At 36.8% G+C, this 20,584-nt stretch overlaps 1 protein-coding gene across 8 annotated transcripts in view; it reads left to right on the top strand.

The window, feature by feature from the left end:
* LOC115209236 (tyrosine-protein kinase CSK) overlaps positions 1–20,584 on the top strand; it is a 344,806-nt gene that overhangs the window by 237,488 nt on the left and 86,734 nt on the right. For 6 of the 8 annotated variants that reach the window (XM_029777514.2, XM_036501474.1, XM_036501472.1 and 3 more), the window contains one exon: positions 18,441–18,557. The exons of the other annotated variants lie outside the window; for them this stretch is intronic. In XM_029777514.2, the coding sequence (XP_029633374.1) occupies positions 18,441–18,557 (117 nt within the window). The remainder of the gene's footprint in view (positions 1–18,440; positions 18,558–20,584) is intronic. 8 annotated transcript variants of the gene reach the window in all.

Below are 20,584 nucleotides of genomic sequence, written 5' to 3'. Positions count from 1 at the left end.
TGGAAAGCTGGAAATGAGCCACACCTTGTATGACAGTGATGTTTGTTTACAGCCATCACATGTATACCTACACATATCATCATCATTGTCATCATCATATTTTTCATTTTAGCATCCACTTTTCTATGCTTGCTTGGATCAAATGAAATTCATTGAAGCAGATGTCCTGTAGTTGAATGCTCCATTTCTGTCACCTATCCTCACCTGTCTCCAAGCCAAGGAAATATCTGCCCCAACAAATTTTCTATGACCCATAGAAGCATGGAAAAATGGATGTTAAAACAAGAGTGATGATTGTATCACCTCTGTTTTTTCATACTCTTACACACACACACACACACAAATTCTTTTTAGTAATAATATATCTCAAAGTACACACATGAAGCTATAAACAATAGTATGTAAATATTGGGATGAAAAAATCCTTTTGGATAGAAAAAGTTGAAGGCTGCCTCTGGGACTTGAACCCACATCTTCTGTAGATGTGATAGGTGTTCTGCCATCAGGCCAAAACAACCCTTCAAATTTCTCTAGCCATTTTACTTTATATTATTTATAGCTTTGTGCCTGTACTATTTCAAAAAAGAACAATCTCACATTTTCTTGAAAGTTTATGAAGTTCTTAAGACATAAATTACAATTCTTGCTGGTAAGAATAAAGTTTCTAAACTGGATAGAGAAATTTAAATGATTGCTTTGGTCCAATCAATGGAAGAACGCCTAGAGATCTGAGCTCAAGTCCCACTGGCAACGTTTGACTTCTTTGGTCTCTGTGGGTGCTTTGAAGATAGTATTCTGAAAAAAAAAATATATATATATATTTCATGTTCTCTCATAAACTTCTTATGATGTCAATGCAGACATATATATATATATATATATATATGTGTGTGTGTGTGTGTATTAATTTTTGTTTTTATGTTATAATAAAAACAGTTTTACAGTAAATTGAAGGACCGCTCAATACATTTGGTAGAGTACACATTTATTATTCTTTAACAAGAATAGTATTGACAGTAACTTCAAAGTTTTGGTCAGGTAAGCCATCATCGGACTGTGATGGATTTGAGTTCATTTTGGCTTTAATATAGTCTCTGTTAAGTTAAAACTTTCTAGGGTAAGCTGAGTTCTGTTGGATGATGATTAGGTTGTAAGGTAAGGTTAAATATCTCATTAATATGCAAATAAATAAACAAACAACAACAACTGAGTGACATATCTGCTGACCAACAACTTAACTGCATTTTTTTAACCTGGATGACCTGAAGATGACACACCTAATTATACACACCTGACTACAATGTTCTCCATGCATGAATAAATTCTAAACAACAGCACATCAGCTATCACAACCTACCATACAGCCTAATTATCATTCAACAGAACTCAGCTTACCACTGAAAATTTTAACTTAACAAAGACTATCATCATCATCATCATCATCATTGTTTAATGTCCATTTTCCATGCTAGCATGGGTTGGCTGGTTCAACCAGGGTTTGGGAAGCCAGGTGGCTGCACCAGGCTCCAATCTTATCTGGCAGAGTTTCTACAGCTGGATGCCCTTCCTAACGCCAACCACTCCATGAATGTAGTGAGTGCTTTTTACATGCCACCAGAACAGGTGCCAGGAAAGGCTGGCAGTGGCTACGATTGGTTGGTACTTTTTATGTGCCAATGGCACAGAAGGCAGTCAAGGCGATGCTGGCATCGGCCACGTTCGGATGGTGCTTTTTACGTGCCACTGGCACAGGTATCACATCTACAATTTCCATTTGATATTTATTTTGATGTCGATGTACTTGACTCAATAGGTCTCCTCAAGCACAGCAGGTCGTTCTGCAATCCAAGGTACTTTGGATGGGCTGGGGCTATGCGAAACTGGTGCCATGAACTCATATTATTTGTCGGGTCAGCCCAATGATGGCTGAGCTGACTGACACATCGAAGTCACTGTTGGCGCAGATGATACGTAGTAATTCCTGTGTGTACAGTTAGGTGTATCACTGCTGCTGGTGAATTTAAAGCTTCACATAGTGTATCATCATCCAGTCTACTTCTAGTAAAATGGTGTGGTTACTACTTTACTTATTTGTATTACCGGTTATGATATATGGAGCAAATATAGGGAAAAGTATGATAAATACAAGTAGTTTATATTATTTGTTCCCTGTGTACATTTCGCCATTGTGGTTTTGAACGTCCTCTGCAGTGAGTGTTTGTTGTGCAATTGGATGCAGATCACAACAGTTCATCTCGGTAACGCTAGTATTCATATCATCATCATCATTTAACGTGCGCTTTCCATGCTGGCATAGGTTGAATGGTTTGACTGAGGACTGCCAAGCCAGGCAGTTGCACCAATCTGATCTGGCAAGGTTTCTACAGCTGGATGCCCTTCCTAACCCCAACCACTCTGTGAGTGTAGTGGGTGCTTTTTTACATGCCACTGGCATGGGAGTCTTCCACGTTTGAATGGTGCTTTTTACATGCCACTGGTATGGGTGCCAGTCAGGCAGCACGGCACTGGCATCAGCCATGACTACACACACTCACTCAAAAGTCTTCTCAAGCACAGCATATTACCTGACAATTGAAGGGTACTTTTAAATGGTCCAGTTTGGCGACACTGGTCATGGCTACAATCTCACTTGGCTTGCCAGAACTTCTCAAGCACAGCATGTCTCCAAAGGTTTCAGTTGCTTATTACTGCTTCTGTGAAGCCCAACATTCGAAGGTCGAAGTTCACCACCTCATCTCATGTCTTCCTAGGTCTACCTCTTCCACAAGTTCCCTCCACTGTTAGAGTGTGACACTTCTTCACACAGCTGCCCTCATCCATACACAATACATGACCATACCAGCGTAATTATCTCTCTTGCACCAACTTTCCTCTCAGGGTACTTACACTCTGTCGTGTATGCACACTGATATTACACATCCAGTGGAGCATACTAGCTTCATTTTTCTCAAGCCTACGGTATGTCCTCAGTAGTCACAGCCCATGTTTCACTGCTGTTCGCACACATGTATCATACAATCTACCTTTCACTCTGAGTGAGAGGCCCTTTGTTACCAGCAGAGGTAAGAGCTCTCTGAACTTTACCCAGGTTATTCTTATTCTAGCAGCTATATGCCCTCAGAGCATCCACCTTTGCTACTGACTTGGTCACTAAGGTAACGGGAGCTATGAACTCCTTCTAGTTTTTCCCACTGGCATGTGATGGTATCTGCTTTCTGTACATCTTTGGTGTTTATTGCCCCTGTGCATCTGTCACATACAAACAAAAATTATCTTTCCTGTTAACCTTCCTTCTAAATTGCTGCACCTCTTATGTGTCCATAGCTTACACTGGGTACATCTTATGGAGTTTCTAACTACACCTTTTCTACAGATCGAGCAGGGTCACCTACCTGAAGAGATTTTGTTATTTGTCTGCCTTCTTATTTTCTAAGACTTTGGTTTTGCTAGATTGACTCTAAGGCCCTTCAATTCTAGACCTTGCTTCCACACCTGATATTTCTTCTCTAGTCCTGGTAGTGTTCATAGGATCCCTAAGGGTCTGTGCAGTCTGAGAAGGGCTGTAATGTAATATAACGAGCTTGTCTCTGTTCAAGGTGGTATCTAGCTTTGGTTATAAGTTGCATCTATGGATTGTATTTATAGCGTGTCGTCATTAATTACCAAATATTGAAGGTTGTAACATGTAATAAAGGGCTAGCAACATCCTACCCATGTTTTTTCTCTCACAACACAGAGCATAGGAACTACCCATCCCTTGACACCCGCACACTACATATATGTATATATATATATGTATATATATAGTACATATAGACATATGCATAAGTCAAAATAGCTGTGTTGTTAAGGGACTGGATTGGCAGCTCAAGTTTTTTTATGAGTTCAGATTCACTGTGGGTGTTGTGTCATGTTTTTGTCAGGGACATTAAATTCAATTCTATTATGCTTTGGTTCTTGCAACTAAGAAAGATGGGTACAAGACTCTTCTGAGGAAAGTTACCTGCAATAGACTGTCACCTTAGCCAGTGAAAATGTTTTTCTCTGTTGCTGGATTCACAGCTATGCTACCACCTTCTCTCTATATATCCTCGGAATTTGAAAAACTACAGACTAAATATTACATAAATATTTCATCTGAGAAAGAAAAAAATAAAGATGTAATATACAACATTCTAATTCTTGGGAAATACTAAGAATGCTTTGTATTTTAATAGTTCATAAGCATGTGGTGAAAATTTGGGACTTAAAAAAAAGAGCAAAAAGGAAAACAAAATAAGCTTGCGATTACAAATGTTTTTTATGATGTTTGTTTTTATAGAAAATATTTAGTTTGTACTTATTTATTTTTTATATTTTACGTGTATTATAATTATGTTCTCTCCCTCCACATCACTTTACCCACCCACGTCCTTCCTTTTGAATTCTTAGTGAGTTGGGCATCTAAAAGAAACAGCAGTTAATACTGCTGGTGAGTGACTCAATAGTTTGTTGTATTTATCATTCTCTAGGTTTTTGTAGCTCTTTGAAACAAACACTACACTACAGTAACAATGTACAGTGACTAAATTATTAACTTTGGAGCGTGAAAGCACCAGCAGAGCAATCAGTTATTTCATCATCATCATCATCGTCATGCCTATCTTTGTACATATTAAAACATAATGGTAATGATGAGTAAATATGTTTAGATTTTTTTTTTTGAATAGTTGTAGCATAGTGAATAATGAAATTAAATGTATAAAGAAGAAAACTCATGCTCTTGTCATCATCATCATCATCATCATCATCATCATCAAGTTCACCATGCAGAAAAGAACATCAACCCAGTGATGCTAGCAAGTATGATGATCGTAATTGGTCCCTGCTGTACCCCACCAAAACTTGTTGAGTTAGTCTAAAATAAATAATATAGTGAGTTAGTCAGTAAATAATGTGTCTGTCTATTCATCTGCAAGTTATTTTTAAAACTTTTCCTACAGCTGAAAGGGATGGAACATGCTTTATTACGATTAAAGTATCAATGACTCTGTCATTTGTAATGCCAGCTTAATGTTCTGTATATTAAAATATGAAATTTATTGCATGTGTGTGTGTGTGTGTATACTTATATGTATATATGTGTTTATACACGTGTATTTATGTGTTTATATGTGTGTGTTTGTGCGTGTGCAGTATTGATGAATGGTCAAAATGTCCAGTTCAGTATCTTGAGCGCCCAGGCTTGATCCTACTGCATGTCAATCATGCTGGACAAATTTTAACTTAGCTTGGTCTCAGGTTGAGCCAAGCCATGTTAATATGTACCTGTAATTTAAAGGCCTGCCCTTGTCACACACTGTCGTGCTGATTCTGCCTGAGAATTTAAATTAGGGATACATTTATTATATGTGAAACCCACTTACATTCTAATTCTGTAAGTAGGTAGGTCTTTTGATCTGACAGCTGAATATTCATTGCAGAAACTGAGATTCATTTACTTACAAATAGAGATTCAGGTTGTAGCAAGCACACTACACATATATAAAGCCACATACATGCACACGCAACACATTGTCTCTATTTCTTCCTTTGATGTAGGTTACACCTGCAGCAACAATGATCAGCTTACTTATGAAATCATATTTACGCTATTATTTCATGAATGACTTATCCAGAGAATTTGGTGGGTGAGTGAAGGAATGATCAGGATGTGAACTACAAGTTAAAACCCTCCCACCACCAAAATGCAAATACATTTTTGCAAGCCCCCCACCCCCGCTTCTTATTTCTAAAATATATAATTTTAGGAGTGGCTGTGTGGTAAGTAGCTTGCTTACCAACCACATAGTTCCGGGTTCAGTCCCACTGCGTCGCACCTTGGGCAAGTGTCTTCTACTATAGCCTCGGGCCAACCAAAGCCTTGTGAGTGGATTTAGTAGACGGAAACTGAAAGAAGCCTGTCGTATATATATGTGTGTGTGTGTGTGTATATATATATATATATATATATATATATGTGTGTGTGTGTGTGTGTGTGTTTGTGTATGTCCCCCCAACATCGCTTGACAACCGATGATAGTGTGTTTACGTCCCCGTAACTTAGCGGTTCGGCAAAAGAGACCGATAGAATAAGTACTAAGCTTACAAAGAATAAGTCCTGGGGTCGATTTGCTCAACTAAAGGCGGTGCTCCAGCATGGCCACTGTTGCATGACTGAAACAAGTAAAAAAAAGTAAGAGTAAATTAATTATAGATCGACTGAACTGAACAGAAATCAAGTCATACATAGAAAATAGAAAATACAAATGTTTTTATCACCCAAGACATAATTATGTTTCTGCAACATAAACACTTGTAAAACTAGATGCACGTTTATTCACTTCATCAGTCAGCACTGCAAGAGAGTTGTTTGCTTGAATAAACTTTGTTTGTATACGCTCATAGCTGGTGTAAAGCAAAACATGAGGTGTTTCTATCAAATACTAAATTTCATTACTTTTATAGGAATGAATATTCTCTGGGGTTAAATAAGAGCCTAACATCAAAAGTACTTTTGAATTTTAGATATCTAATTTAAATCATACAGTTGGAGGTATATAGAGCTGGCTGAAAAATAAAAAAAAATGTGCATTTAATGCAAATATGTATGAATTGATTTGTTTACAATTCATTCCACTGAAATATATATTTATATAGATTATTTCTCTGGTCTCAAATACGATTATTATGCTCTCTACATAGACTTTGTATACACACACATCATTATTTAATGTGTTTCCAGGGATCAAATTATACATACATAAACATATATAATAGTACAAAAGAGTGTTGTTGAAGAGATTTTTCCCACATGGTGAGTTTTAGTGAAAAAATATATAATAAAAGAAGGAATTGCATACAATTTACATATTTTTAATATATTTTAAAGGATAGAATATTATAATAGTCTACCTGTTTCACTAATATATATATACACACACACACACACACACACACATATATATATATATATATATAATATATATATACATACATACATACATACATACATATATATGTACATAATCATTTCTTCCTTTGTCATCTCTTTTCTTGTTACTGCTCTATACTCAACTTACACTTTGCTCAGAGTCACATGTATATTGGGTCCTACACAGGTTATTAGTCTCACAATGCTCAAGCAGTATATATATATATATATATGTAAATCCATGCCGGTGGCATGTAAAACGCACCATTCGAGTGTGATTGTTGCCAGCATTGCCTTACTGGCACTTGTGCCCATAGCACGGGAAAAAGCATTCGAGCGAGGTCATTGCCAGTGCTGCTGGACTGGCTCCTGTGCAGGTGGCACGTAAAAAGCACCATTTGAGCGTGGCTGTTGCCAGTACCGCCTGACTGGCCCTCATATTGGTGGCACGTAAAAGCACCCACTACACTCTCAGAGTGGTTGGCGTTAGGAAGGGCATCCATCTGTAGAAACTCTGCCAGATCAGATTGGAGCCTGTTGCAGCCATCTGGTTTGCCAGTTCTCAATCAAATCGTCCAACCCATGCTGGTATAGAAAGCAAATGTTAAATGATGATGATATACATATATATATAGTGCATTCCAGAAATTTTGATACATTTTCAGGAGACATTTATTAATTTTAAAGCAGTACAAAATTCTAATCTTTTTCAAAGTGGGATCCTCTGATTTCAGTACACTTGCTGTGGCACTCCTGCCACTTTGTGGAGGCTCCATGAAAGTACTCCAAAGTGAAAGTGTCTTGAACCCTTGTCATAACCTTCTTCAACTTCTTCTGTTGGGAGAAAAAGTCACAGGGAACAAAGTCTTGATTGTAGGAAAGGTGAGAGATAGTTTTGATGCCCATTTCTGTCAAGTAGTTGGTTACAAGAATGGAATTGTGGATTGGTGTGTCGTCCTGGTACAGTTGCCACTGGGCCAAGTGGAAGGGCTCTGGCTTTTTGCAATGAAAATCTGTTCCTGAACTCCCTCAAAACCCCCACAAAGTACTCTTTCTTGGTTGTCTAGTCAGAGGGATCCTAGTGGATGTAGATGATGCCCTTGCTGCTTGCTTCATGATGGACTTGCTTTGCTTGGCCTCTTGTGTCAGCAAAAAACAGATTTCAGTTCAAACAAGTTAAAGCATTATGCAGCCTGGAGCATTTTTTAATATTTGTCATGTTTTTGCTTAGTTTAAAACAAAATTCATTGCATAGTTAAACTAAATCATGTTCATATCCTGGTAGCATTCTGTAAACTAGTCAGCAGGCCAATTGTAATGATGTATTAAAATTACAATAAACTAGGGCAGTTATGATAGACACTCCTAAAATAGTCTCAGAATGCCTAGAATGAACTTTATATATATCATCATCATCATCGTTTAACATCCTCTTTCCATGCTAGCATGAGTTGGACGATTTGACTGAGGACTGGCGAACCAGATGGCTGCACCAGATTCCAATCTATATATATATATAGGAGCAGGCATGGGTGTGTGGTAAGAAGCTTGCTTCTTAACCACATGGTTCTAGGTTTAGTCCCACTGTGTGGCACCTTGGGAAAGTGTCTTCTACTATGGCCTCGGGTCAACCAAAGCCTTGTGAGTGGATTTGATAGATGGAAACTGAAAGAAGCCCATTGTATATATATATATATATATATGTTTGCATTTACGTCCCCATAACTTAGTAGTTCACCAAAACAGACCAATAGAATAAGTACTAGGCTTACAAAGAATAGGTCCTGGGGTTGATTTGCTCGACTAAAGGTGGTGCTCCAGCATGGCTGCAATCAGATGACTGCAACAAGTAAAAGAGTGTGTGTGTGTGTGTTGATACTATCATAACATTTGAAAGTGGACTCAAATTAAAAATTATTATATAAAAAAATATTAAAAGTATAGCTAATTAACACAGACCTTATAGAAGATCTATGCTAATCTGTGATGTTGGGAGGACAAACACATACGCACACACACACACACACACAAACACACATACAGACATAGGAAGGGCATCCAGCTGTAAAAACTTTGCCAGATCAGATTGGAGCCTGGTGCAGCCTTCTGGCTCACCAGTCCTCAGTCAAACCGTCCAACCAATGCCAGCAAGGAAAGCAAACATTAAATGATGATGATATATACACACATGATGAGCTTCTTTCAGTTTCCGTCTACCAAATCCACTCAAGGCTTTGGTCGGCCCGAGGCTATAGTAGAAGACACTTGCCCAAGGTGCCACACACACACATATATTTTCTCAAATAGCATTAAAATTACAAAACATATAAAAATATAATTTCGCATTTTAAATACCTTATAAGGAAAGTCATCAGGGTTTTTAGAGGACAATAAGAATTACATTAGGATACTTTTGGAGTATACAGAATATATAAACATGTTTACTATGTATGTGTGTGTACGCATGCGTTAAAATTATTACTTTTATTTCAATTCAATAATTGTAATAGTAAACAATCATGAATGATGGGTTAAATAATATGTAGGTAAATTAATATAACAAATAAAAGAAAGTAAGATTGAAGGAGAATAAAAATAGAATTTCTGATCATGGAATAAAATAAAGTAAAAGTGAAACAAAATTTTTGTTTCACTTTTACTTTATTTTTGTCAAATATATTAAAAATGTATATATTTGTAAAATATATTAAAATATATATATATTTGTCATGCGAGCATGGAAAGCGGATGTTAAACAATGATGATATATATATATATATATATGTATATAGGCATAGGAGTGGCTGTGTGGTAAGTAGCTTGCTTACCAACCACATGGTTCCGGGTTCAATCCCACTGTGTGGCACCTTGGGCAAGTGTCTGCTACTGTAGCCTCGGGCTGACCAAAACCTTGTGAGTTGATTTGGTAGATGGAAACTGAAAGAAGCCTGTCGTATATATATATATGTGTGTGTGTGTGTTTGTCCCCCCCAACATTGCTTGACAACCGATGCTGGTGTGTTTACGTCCTCGTAACTTAGCGGTTTGTCAAAAGAGACTGATAGAATAAGTACTAGGCTTACAAAGAATAAGTCCTGGGGGCGATTTGCTCGACTAAAGGTGGTGCTCCAGCTTGGCCACAGTCAAATGACTGAAACAAGTAAAAGAGAGTATATATTTGTAAAATATATTAAAACTGTATTCTGCGTTGTGCAAACATTACATAGAGTAGAATGGTTAGATAAGTTTATTATCAAAAGTCAGCAGCTTACTAATGAACCTAGCTCAGGGTAAAAACTCTGAGTAGATGCCAGCTATCAAAATAAATAAACATACACGTATGTGTGTGTATTTAAAATAGATAATATTGCAAATGAAATGTCTCAGAGTAGCATTCTACATACTAAGCAGAAATTTGGTAGGGTTTGACATATGTAATATAGTTAGTGGGAAAACTTCAGTGAAGTGAGACTATTCATGCAATTAGTAATCAAAAGCTCCCACAGGGTTTTTGAACATTCAGAACAAACAAGGGAGATCACCTCAGTAGAAAATACCATTAGCCCCTACTTCAACCAAAGTTTTTGTTTCATTTGTGATATAAAAGCAACATTACTCTGCTATAAATGTATAGTCTAACATATGTTTGTCAATATGTCAGAGGAACAGGATTCCATATCTGAAGCATAGTTTCATTTATTTAGCCTTTTGGTTGATAACACACATTAGATAATCCTGTTTACCTTACATATGGCCCATGTTCCACCACATGTTGGTACGCCAACTAGGGGCGAAATTTTTAGTGGCATTTCACCTGTCTTTACATTGAGTTCAAAATGCTGCCGTGGTTGACTTTGCCTTTCATCCTTTTGAGGTCAGTAAAATAAGTACCAGTTGAGTACTGGGGTTGATTTAATTGACTATCCCCTTCCCCCAAATTCTAGGCTTTGTACCTATAGTAGAAAGCAACATCCTCTCAATGATTAGCCAGAGATGATTTTTAAAATGAGAATATCTGAAATAAACTCAACTGCTCTCACAAACGAGAATACTAAAAATGAACATGATCGCTCTCAAAAATTAAGTAAAAAAAAACAAGAAAAATAATCCAGAATCCTTGTTTGGTACCAGATTGATCTCAGTTCGTGCCAATTGTAAGGCCAAACATCTCTGAAAGTTTCATCCGAATCCATCCAGCAGTTCTTGAGATATCTTGTCCACAGACAAACAAACAAACAAATGCAACTGAAACAATACCTCTGCCTTCACTAAGGCAGAGGTAATAATAATCCTTTCTACTATGGGTGAAAGGCCTGAAATTTTGGGGAAGGGTGACGTTCAATTACTTTGACCCTAGCTTCTTGTCTTACAACTGCTAGTTGTCTTATCAAACCTGGATGAATGAAAGGCAAAGTCAATCTCAGTGGAATTTTTTAACTTGGAACATAAAGTCAAGAGAAATGCCACTAAGCATTTTGCTGATGTGCTAACAATTCTGCTAGCTTGTCCCCTTAATGATAATGATTTCAAATTTTGGCACAAGACCAGCAGTTTCAGAGGAGGGGCTAAGTTGATTACATTGACCCTAGTGTTCAACTGGTATTTAATTTATCAATCCTGAAAAGATGAAAGGTAAAGTTGATCTCAGTGTAATTTGAACACAGAATGCAAGACAGACAAAATGCTGCTAAGCATTTTGTCAGGCATAAATATGCTTCTGCCAGCTTGTTACCTTAATAGTAATAACAACAAAATTTGCCATTTTTACATCTTCCTTGTTTGTTTGTTTTATGATTATTGTCCAAATTCCTTTTCACTCAATTTAAACCAAGTTTGATAGCTTCTTTAGTTGCTTGATTTACAATTCTGTACATCAACAAGCTTTTTCAAGTCATAACTAACCCTTGCATACTTCTCTCTTGGTTACATCAAAAACTTCCTCAAGCTACTTCCCTTAAAATGTATCAATCTCATTCTTTAACTCATCTAGGTACACCAACAGCTACCTCTCTTTCTGATGAGAACTTGATCTGCTAACCTCAACAGAAAGGTCAACTTTCTACTAACTCAACCAATGGTTTGTTATAGGATTAAAGTTAGAAGAAAATAGACCCATGAGGTTGATTTTGCAATACTAATTACTATAATAAACCACTTCTGACCTCTCCAACTCAGCAAGTTGCTGGCTCTATCAGTTTTAGTTCTCTCTGTCTGTATCTCTTTAGTCTACCTCTCACTTTGTATCATCAACCAGCAACATCAGTTCACTCAGATGATATCTATTTTAATGAGCTCGTTATTTTTCTGACTATGTGATGAACCTTTCTTTTTTTTTTTTTTGTTATATGTCAGTGAGTTGGTTATTTCTGGTGTATTCCTTTACTATGTATGTGAAGGAATCTAAAGATGGTTTAAGAGAGAAAAAAAAAAACATTCTATAACATTAGTAATTCTGCTTCACATGCTTGACATAAAGTTGACACTCCCTGTCATGCCAGTATGCCAACAATTCTTTGGCAATCTTTGAGCACCAAAATCATATTGTTTCCTGCTTTAACAATTCCTGAAGACATACTCAACACTCAAGGAGACTTCAGAATTAGCAGCAGCAGCAAGAGTCTTTTAGTAGCTGCCTTCTAGTAGATTCTTCAGATAAAACAAAATGTAATAAATTGCTTTTATTTTATTTATTCATTATTTCAATAACATCACAAACCAAGTCAAGGATCTTTGAAACACTTTGATGATAGGCCTTTTCAGTCAGAGTTGACTTGGGGCTAAGCTACAAAACATGAACCTCTGATCTGTAGTACCTCTTATGGATTTGATTCATGAATATTTTATCATTATTTGGCTAATGTTTAAAATGTACAGTAGGTTTGTATTGCTTATCTTGTTATATCCTTAGGTTCTTTTGCTTCTGACACAAAGTTTTAAAGATTCAGAATTTTCATTGCAAGCATCACATATGTTGTTTTCTGTCTTCCAACTCAGCCATTTTACATTCATCTTGCCCCAATTTTGTTTTACTTGGCTTGGCTGGAATTTATTTTTGTTTCTTCATTGTATATTTTAGCAGTGAATTAGCATTAGGGCATTGGATTAGTGGTTAAGGTGTTAGACTCATGAATGTAAGACTGTGGTTTCAATTCCTGGTGTTGGTTATGCATTGTGTTCTTGATAAGAACACTTTATTTCACATTGCTCCAGTCCACTCATCTGGTAAAAATGAGTAATGCTGAGATGGATTGGCATCCTGTCCAGAGAAATTAAGAGACTGGCCCTATGCTCCTTATGGAGTAATGTGGTAAAAATATAGCAGGAGTGGCTGTGTGGTAAGTAACTTTCTTACAACCAGTGTTCTAGGTTCAGTCCCACTGTGGCACATTGGGCAAGTGTCTTCTACTATAGCCTCAGGCCAACCAAAGCCTTGTAAGTGAATTTGTTAGCCGGAAACTGAAAGAAGTCCGTTGTGTGTGTGTGTGTATGTTTCTCTCCCCACCATCACTTGACAATCGATGTTGGCATGTTTACATACCTGTAACTAAGCGGTTCTGCAAAAGGGACCGATAGAATAAGTACTAAGGTTTACAAAGAATAAGTCCTGGAGTCGATTTGTTTGACTAGATGTGGTGCTCCAGTATGGCTACAGTCAAATGACTGAAACAAATAAAAGAAAAGAATAAAGAATTCCAGCTAAGCCCAACTTATCTTAATGTTTTCAGGATAAATATATCTAGGACTAAAATATCCAATGTGCACTTCTTTTTTAAGACACTGAGTGTAATTATAATGAGATTTTGCTACTATTTCTAGCAGATTGAGTGACCATATAACTGCTCAGTATTCAAACAGGATCTTCAACGATCAAAGTAGAATTGGTCTCCATGCGAACATTGGTTCAAGAAGGGTCATTGGATTATAAGACACTGACAAGAGTTTTGATCCAAAGGTCCTGTATACATCAGCGGCGGTGTCTGTGCACCCTTGTCTTGTGTTTATAGATTTGGTGCTTCTGCAACTGGAATCTTCTTTATCTGCATGTGAGAAGAAGAACTTTGGAGATTCAAGTAATTGAGAGCAGCAGGGGGAAAAAAATGAGAGATACATAGCAGCAGTATTGATTTATTTTGAAATAATACTTATGAAGAAATATTAGAGATATGTAGGCTGTGAATGTTTTTTTAGTGGGTTTTTGGTTGTTGTTTATATTGAATATACTCTGTGTTGTGTGTGTATAAAAGATAGACCCAGGGAGAGAAGAGGTTAGAGAATACCTTAATTCCAAATGGAAGAAAATGTGAGGAAAACCTATTCTTAGTTTCTTGGTTGATATGAGAGCAGAATATCAAGTGAATGTGTAATAGTTACAGTTTTTGTTGTGATGTGAAACAGGGAGTCACAGAGGCAGGTGGCAGAGGTGGAATAGGAGAGGAAATAGTCTGGAGGAATTTATTGATTTAATTAGAAAAAGAGGGCAGTGTAATTAGTCAAGGGAAAGTAGGAGGCCCTTTTTTTTTTTTTTTTTTGAAATGAATTAATCAGCAGATAGGGGAAATTGCTTAAACTGATTGTCTACTGGTAGTTCTTATTATTATTATGTTGATTATGATTCATAATAAGTTGTGTTTGTCAAGGAATAAAGGAAAAACATCAATAAATGTATGGACTAACGCTTTTGTTATAATGACGAATAACTGTTTCAAGTTAAAACTAATTTTGGTGCTTTAAGAATAACAATGTTTATATTTCATTACCTCCCTTGTGTATCTTCCGTAAACTCAATTGCTGTGTTCTGCTCTGTGTTGTTTCCATCATTTGTAAAATCCAACCGTATAGGAATTAGATGCCTCTATTTTTATCACGTTTGTTTGCTTGATCGATTACTTCTGTGTCCGTTTTGATATCTTAGTAACTAGTGAAGTTAGAATGTCCAAATTTAGAGAAAAAAATTTTTTTTTATTGATGATTAATTACTAACCAAAATATAAAAGAATTCTTTTTTTTTTTTTTTTTTTTAAATTTGATACTTTGGTAAGTTGTCTGGATATATGCTAGACAAGTAGTGGGTGTACATTAAAAATAAATCTGTGACTTGAAAAATGAAATGAAATAGAAATTTATTCACAATTTCATATGTACATAGCAACACAAATTCTTTCAAATATTGGTTGCTCTAATGGCTTGATTTTTGCTTTGATTTTTTTCTGTGTCTTAAAAAAAGAGAGATATGGCCTGTGACATTTGCAGATAGTGAAATTGATGCAGTTAAGGTCAGGTTTAAACATCTGTAGGTCAATGCCTCCCTGTGCAGAGCGAGATATATATATATATATATATATATATATATATATAGAGAGAGAGAGAGAGAGGGTGTATATGTGTGTTCCAGGAGATTGCAGGTGTGGGGAATAAAGACTGTGAAATGCAGTCAAATATTTCATCACACATAATTCTATTCCAAGGGATAACAGGTTCAAAAAAAGCTGTTTCGTCACTTAGTACAAAGAGCTAAAAAATAGGCCTGAGATTTAATAAAATATTTAAATCATAATCATTAGGGTGACAAAATATATTTTGTCAGACTAATGATTATAAATTAAATATTTTTTATTCACACGTAAATGTGTGTGGCTTAGTGTTTAGGGTATTCAGCTTGCAAATTGTAGGGTTACAAGTTCAATCCCTAGTGGCGGGTTGAGCAAAACACTTTATTTCACATTGCTCCAGTCCACTCAGCTGGCAAAAATGTGTAGTACCCGTATTTCAAGGAGCTAGCCTTGTCACACTTTATGTCACGTTGAATCTCCCCGAGAAGTCTGTGAAGGGGTACGCGTGTCTGTGGAGTGCTCAGCCACTTACACTTTATTTTCATGAGCAAGCTGTTCTATTGATCGGATCAACTGGAAGCCTCATCATCATAAGCGATGGAGCACGAGTAAATATTTCTATTCACATATTCCTCCCTGGTTGGCATTTGGAAAGGCATTCAGCTGTAAAAAACCATGCCAAAGCTGTGCTCGCTTGTGCTGGTGCCATGTAAAAAGCACTCAGTCCACTCTGCAGTGTGGTTGGTGTTGGGAAGGGCATCCAGCCATAAAAACTATGCCAAATCAGACACAGGAGTCTAATGCAGTCTTCTGCCTGGCCAGCTCCTGTCAAACTGTCACACCTATGCCAGTATGGGAAGCAGGTGTTAAACGATGATATATATAATAATAATATTTCTTTATCTCATTTTAGTTAACTATCAACAGTTAAACTTACATGGAAGCATGTATAGAAAAAAAATTAGCCTTTCTGTTATCATTTAAGTAGTGGTTCTCAACTGGGGTCCATATAAGATTTTGTTATTTGTGCAATAAATTGGTTATATTTCTACAATACATTAAATATTTCAGCAATTTTTCTTATGCAATTCTTAATAATATTTAATTAGAACAATATAATAGGATTTTTTAATAGGGGTTGTTCAGTAGAATAAAACAGGAACCAAAAGGATCCATAGGCAAAAAATGGTTGAGAACCATTGACTTGGTTAATGGTGGCTAATATATTAGGCCACAAGTGCAGATCCACCGTAGGCACTTTGGTGTGTGTGTGTGTGTTCAACAGTACAATTTCTTTTAGACACTGTAGTTCACCTAATTGTGAGATAAACTAACAACTGGTAATATTACAAAAGAGGGATTTGATAAGGTTTATCTCTTGTCAAGCTAAAGTCATGTACTCTTAAAAAAGCTTTGTATTTTAAGCTCAGCACACAATTTAGCGCTTAAACTATTTCTCCAACAATATGCAAACAACCATGTATGCAAAAAGTATTCTTGCATAGTAGAATAAATGTCAAACTATAAAACATACATTATTACTTCCACCTTAGTGAAGGCAGGAGTACTGTTTTCAGTTGCGTTTGTTTGTCCATGGACAAGATATCTCAAGAACCACTGGATGGATTCCGATGAAACTTTCAGGGAAGTTTAGCCTTGTGATTGGCACAAACTGATTAGATTTTGGGATCAATCCAATACCAGACAAGGATTCTGGATTATTTTCCTGTTTTTTTTTTTTACATAATCTTTGAGAGCGGTTGGGTTCATTTTTAGTATTCTTGTTTCTGAGAGTAGTCAAGTTTATTTCAGATATTCTCACTTTAAAAATCATCTCCAGCTAATCATTGAGAGGATGTTGGTGTTGTCTTCGTGGAAGTTTGCACTATCTGAGTGCTCTTGTTCTTATTACTATCCTGCTGCACACTGCTCTCTTTCGCATCCTTCTTCCTTCCAAAATGCATGCATCATTGGTCATCTTCCCACCCCTTATCCATCACTCCTTACATTCACCCCTCAACTTTACTCCATTTTTACAGTTATTGTTTACCTCCCCTCTCCCATTCCTCTATTTCTCTCTCCCCCATACACTTCCACAAACCCCTTATCCATCCACACTCCAAGTTATTCTGCCCCTACTCACCTTTTACTTTGAGGGACCACAGGATTTGCAACTCCTGCTGATCATTCTCTCCCTCACTTCTAAATGTGAGTAGCCATGTAGCTCCCCAAACAAGAATTTTCTTGCTATACACCCTTCGCTTTCATTTCGACCCCTGATCTTCTAGCATAAAGCCATTCCCTTACCTTTGGTTTTGGTGTCTTACAAGCTGCATGCCCCCACCACCACTCACTTATGTCAGTAGCATGAAAAAAAAAGGGCTCAGTACACACAGTATTGGCCTTAGGAAGTGGATCCAGTTGTAGAAACCTTGCCGAAGCAGGTACTGGAGTACAATGCAGTCCTGGGACCCACTGTATTCTGTCAAACTGTCCAACCTATGCCAGTGTGGAAATTGGACATTTATTGATGATTGTGTGTGTGTGTGCACTGTGCATAGTAGTGACAAGGTGATTTATTGCATAGCTTCATTCCTAGTTGAGATATTTCACCTCACACATGGTACATTTGATTTCTGGCTGTAGAGAAAATGGGGGTGAGTTGGGAGGGGCAAATTATATTAGATTCACATGTTCCAGACACTCTTCGATGATGACCCAACAACTCATTATGGCCATCTGGATAGTATCAAGTGTGTGTGTATGTATGCAGATATGTATGTATGTATGCATGCCTGCATGTGTATGTGTGTTCATATGTAAATGTATATGTTTGGATATGTAGGATGCTCATAATGTATGTGTTTGCACATATATGAGTGTGTGTGTCTGTATATGTGTGCATGCTCATAAAGTGTATGTCTGTATATGTGTGCATGCTCATAAAGTATGTGTGTATATTCTGACACGCATGCATAAATATATATATATATATATACATATGTATAGTGAGAAATTACTATTTGCTGCAGTCCGTATACACACTTGAATAAATATTCCATACAATATAGTCATTGTTATTATCAATGCTTCATATTTCATACACTGAAGTTAATGTATTGATTTGATTTCTTCAGCATGAAACTTGGCAGATGGGAACCGAAGTTGTGGCCAGCTACAAGTTTCCAGGTGGCTCTTTGGAAGATCTTCCATTCAACAAAGGAGACATTCTTACCATTATCAAGGCAACAAGAGTAAGTTGTTGTTTCTGTTTGTGCTGAAGAAGTTGTATTTTGTTGCTTTATTTTTATCTTTGCTGTTGATTTTTAGTAATGATAATCTTCCTTTTCTTGTACCACTTACTCTCTGCCTGTCTGTCTCTCTCTCTCTCTTCCTCTCTATCTCTCTCATGCACATAGGCATGTGTATGTTTTTGCATATGTTTATATCATCACTATCATAATCAGTTAACATCTGTTTTCCGTTCAACAAGAGCTAGCAGACTGGAGGACTTCACCAAACTCTAATGTCTGCTTTAGCATGGTTTCTATGGCTCAGTGCCCCACCTAACACTAACTGGTAAGGTTACCTAGTAACTTGCAAGGCAAGAGCCCCTCAACTGCGGCAGGGTATAGTGTTGAAGGAAGTGGCTTTAAGCCAGGCAATGAGAGGCTAAATTTTATTAGGACAGGAATAGGTGTCATACTGTGGAAGAATTTGTGCATATGTAAAAAAAAACCTGGCAAGTAAGTGACATCACAGCTGTGGTCAATGCCAGTGTTGCATAACCAGCCCATTTAAAAGTACTCTTGAGTCATCAGGCAATATGCTGTGCTTGAGAAGATCTGTTGAGTCAAGTGAAGTCATAGCCATAGCCGATGCCAGTGCCACCTGACTGGCATGTAATAAGCACCATTTGAACCTGGGTTGTTGCCTGACTAGAAACCGTGTGAAAGATTAGATGGATTATACCTATAATTTTGAAAGTCTAGCCTCATCACATGCAGTATCTACTCTCAGTCTGGCTTCAGAGAGTCAAGAATGATGATGGCTACATGCAAACTCTGTTTGTCTATTAGAGGCCACCAGCTTGTAACACATGCATGTAATTAGTATAACTTTGCAGGGCAACCTTTATCTTCTCTGGCTGTTGTGCTTACATTCCATGGAACCCTTGTTATGGAAGAAAGTGCAATGGTAAACTTTTCTTTTGGGCATGATGTAACCCTCATTTTTTTGTCTTAGTATCACAGAATTAACAGTTTCTTATTTTGTGGTTGTAATTATAATGCATTCTTAAAAAGAAAGCATCTTAAAAATTAAGGTTCACTGAAAAACTTGTTGATAAAAAAATATGTCAGTAGGTCAAGTGACAATGTCAAATCTTTCTCATTGTTCACTCTTCAACATTTTATCCTGGTAATAATAATAATAATAATAATAATAATAATAATAACAACAATCTAACACAAATGTATCACTTTTATAAATATAAAAATGTAATCATGATAATAATGAATAAAAGATTTAAATTTCTATTTCCACTCAAACTTTCTTCCGGTTTTAATAAACAAGGGCTAAAAATCTAAATAAGCCAATGAATAAGTCATATGCAGTTGAATCTGTTATTAAAAATACATGCAGCTCATATACCAAATGTATTGATTGCCACTGTCTTTCATTTGTCCACTAATATACAAATAAAATTCTGATTTTTCAAATAATATGGCCCCGGAAACCATCAAAATCGAAATGGCTCAAAAATCAATGGAAATTGTAGTTGTGATGCCAGCGCCGCCCCGACTGGCCTCCTTGCCGGTGGCACGTAAAAAGCACCAACTGATCATGGCTGTTGCCAGCCTCGCTTGGTACTGTGCCAGTGACACGTAAAAAGCACCCACTACACTCAGAGTGGTTGGCGTTAGGAAGGGCATCCAGCTGTAGAAACACTGCCAGATCAGACTGGGCCTGGTGCAGCCTCCTGGCTTCCCAGGCCCTGGTCGAACCGTCCAACCCATGCTAGCATGGAAAATGGATGTTAAACGATGATGATGATAAAATCCTAGAGAAAGGAGTAAGTATGTAGTAAGAATAAGGGCTTTAAAAACATATAATATAGTAAATTTATCCCAAACATCACATTATTAGAACTTCCCACTTTGTAATGGAACATGTTTATATATTTTAAATACTTATTGCACTATTTTATTTTTTTTACTCACCTTACTATCTCTTTTTTTTTTTTAGCTTACATATGATACTATAATTCCTTAATTGCATC

Source organism: Octopus sinensis, linkage group LG3 (genome assembly GCF_006345805.1).
Source record: "Octopus sinensis linkage group LG3, ASM634580v1, whole genome shotgun sequence".
NCBI lineage: Eukaryota > Metazoa > Mollusca > Cephalopoda > Octopoda > Octopodidae > Octopus > Octopus sinensis.
This window is presented reverse-complemented; position numbering and strand designations above follow the sequence as displayed.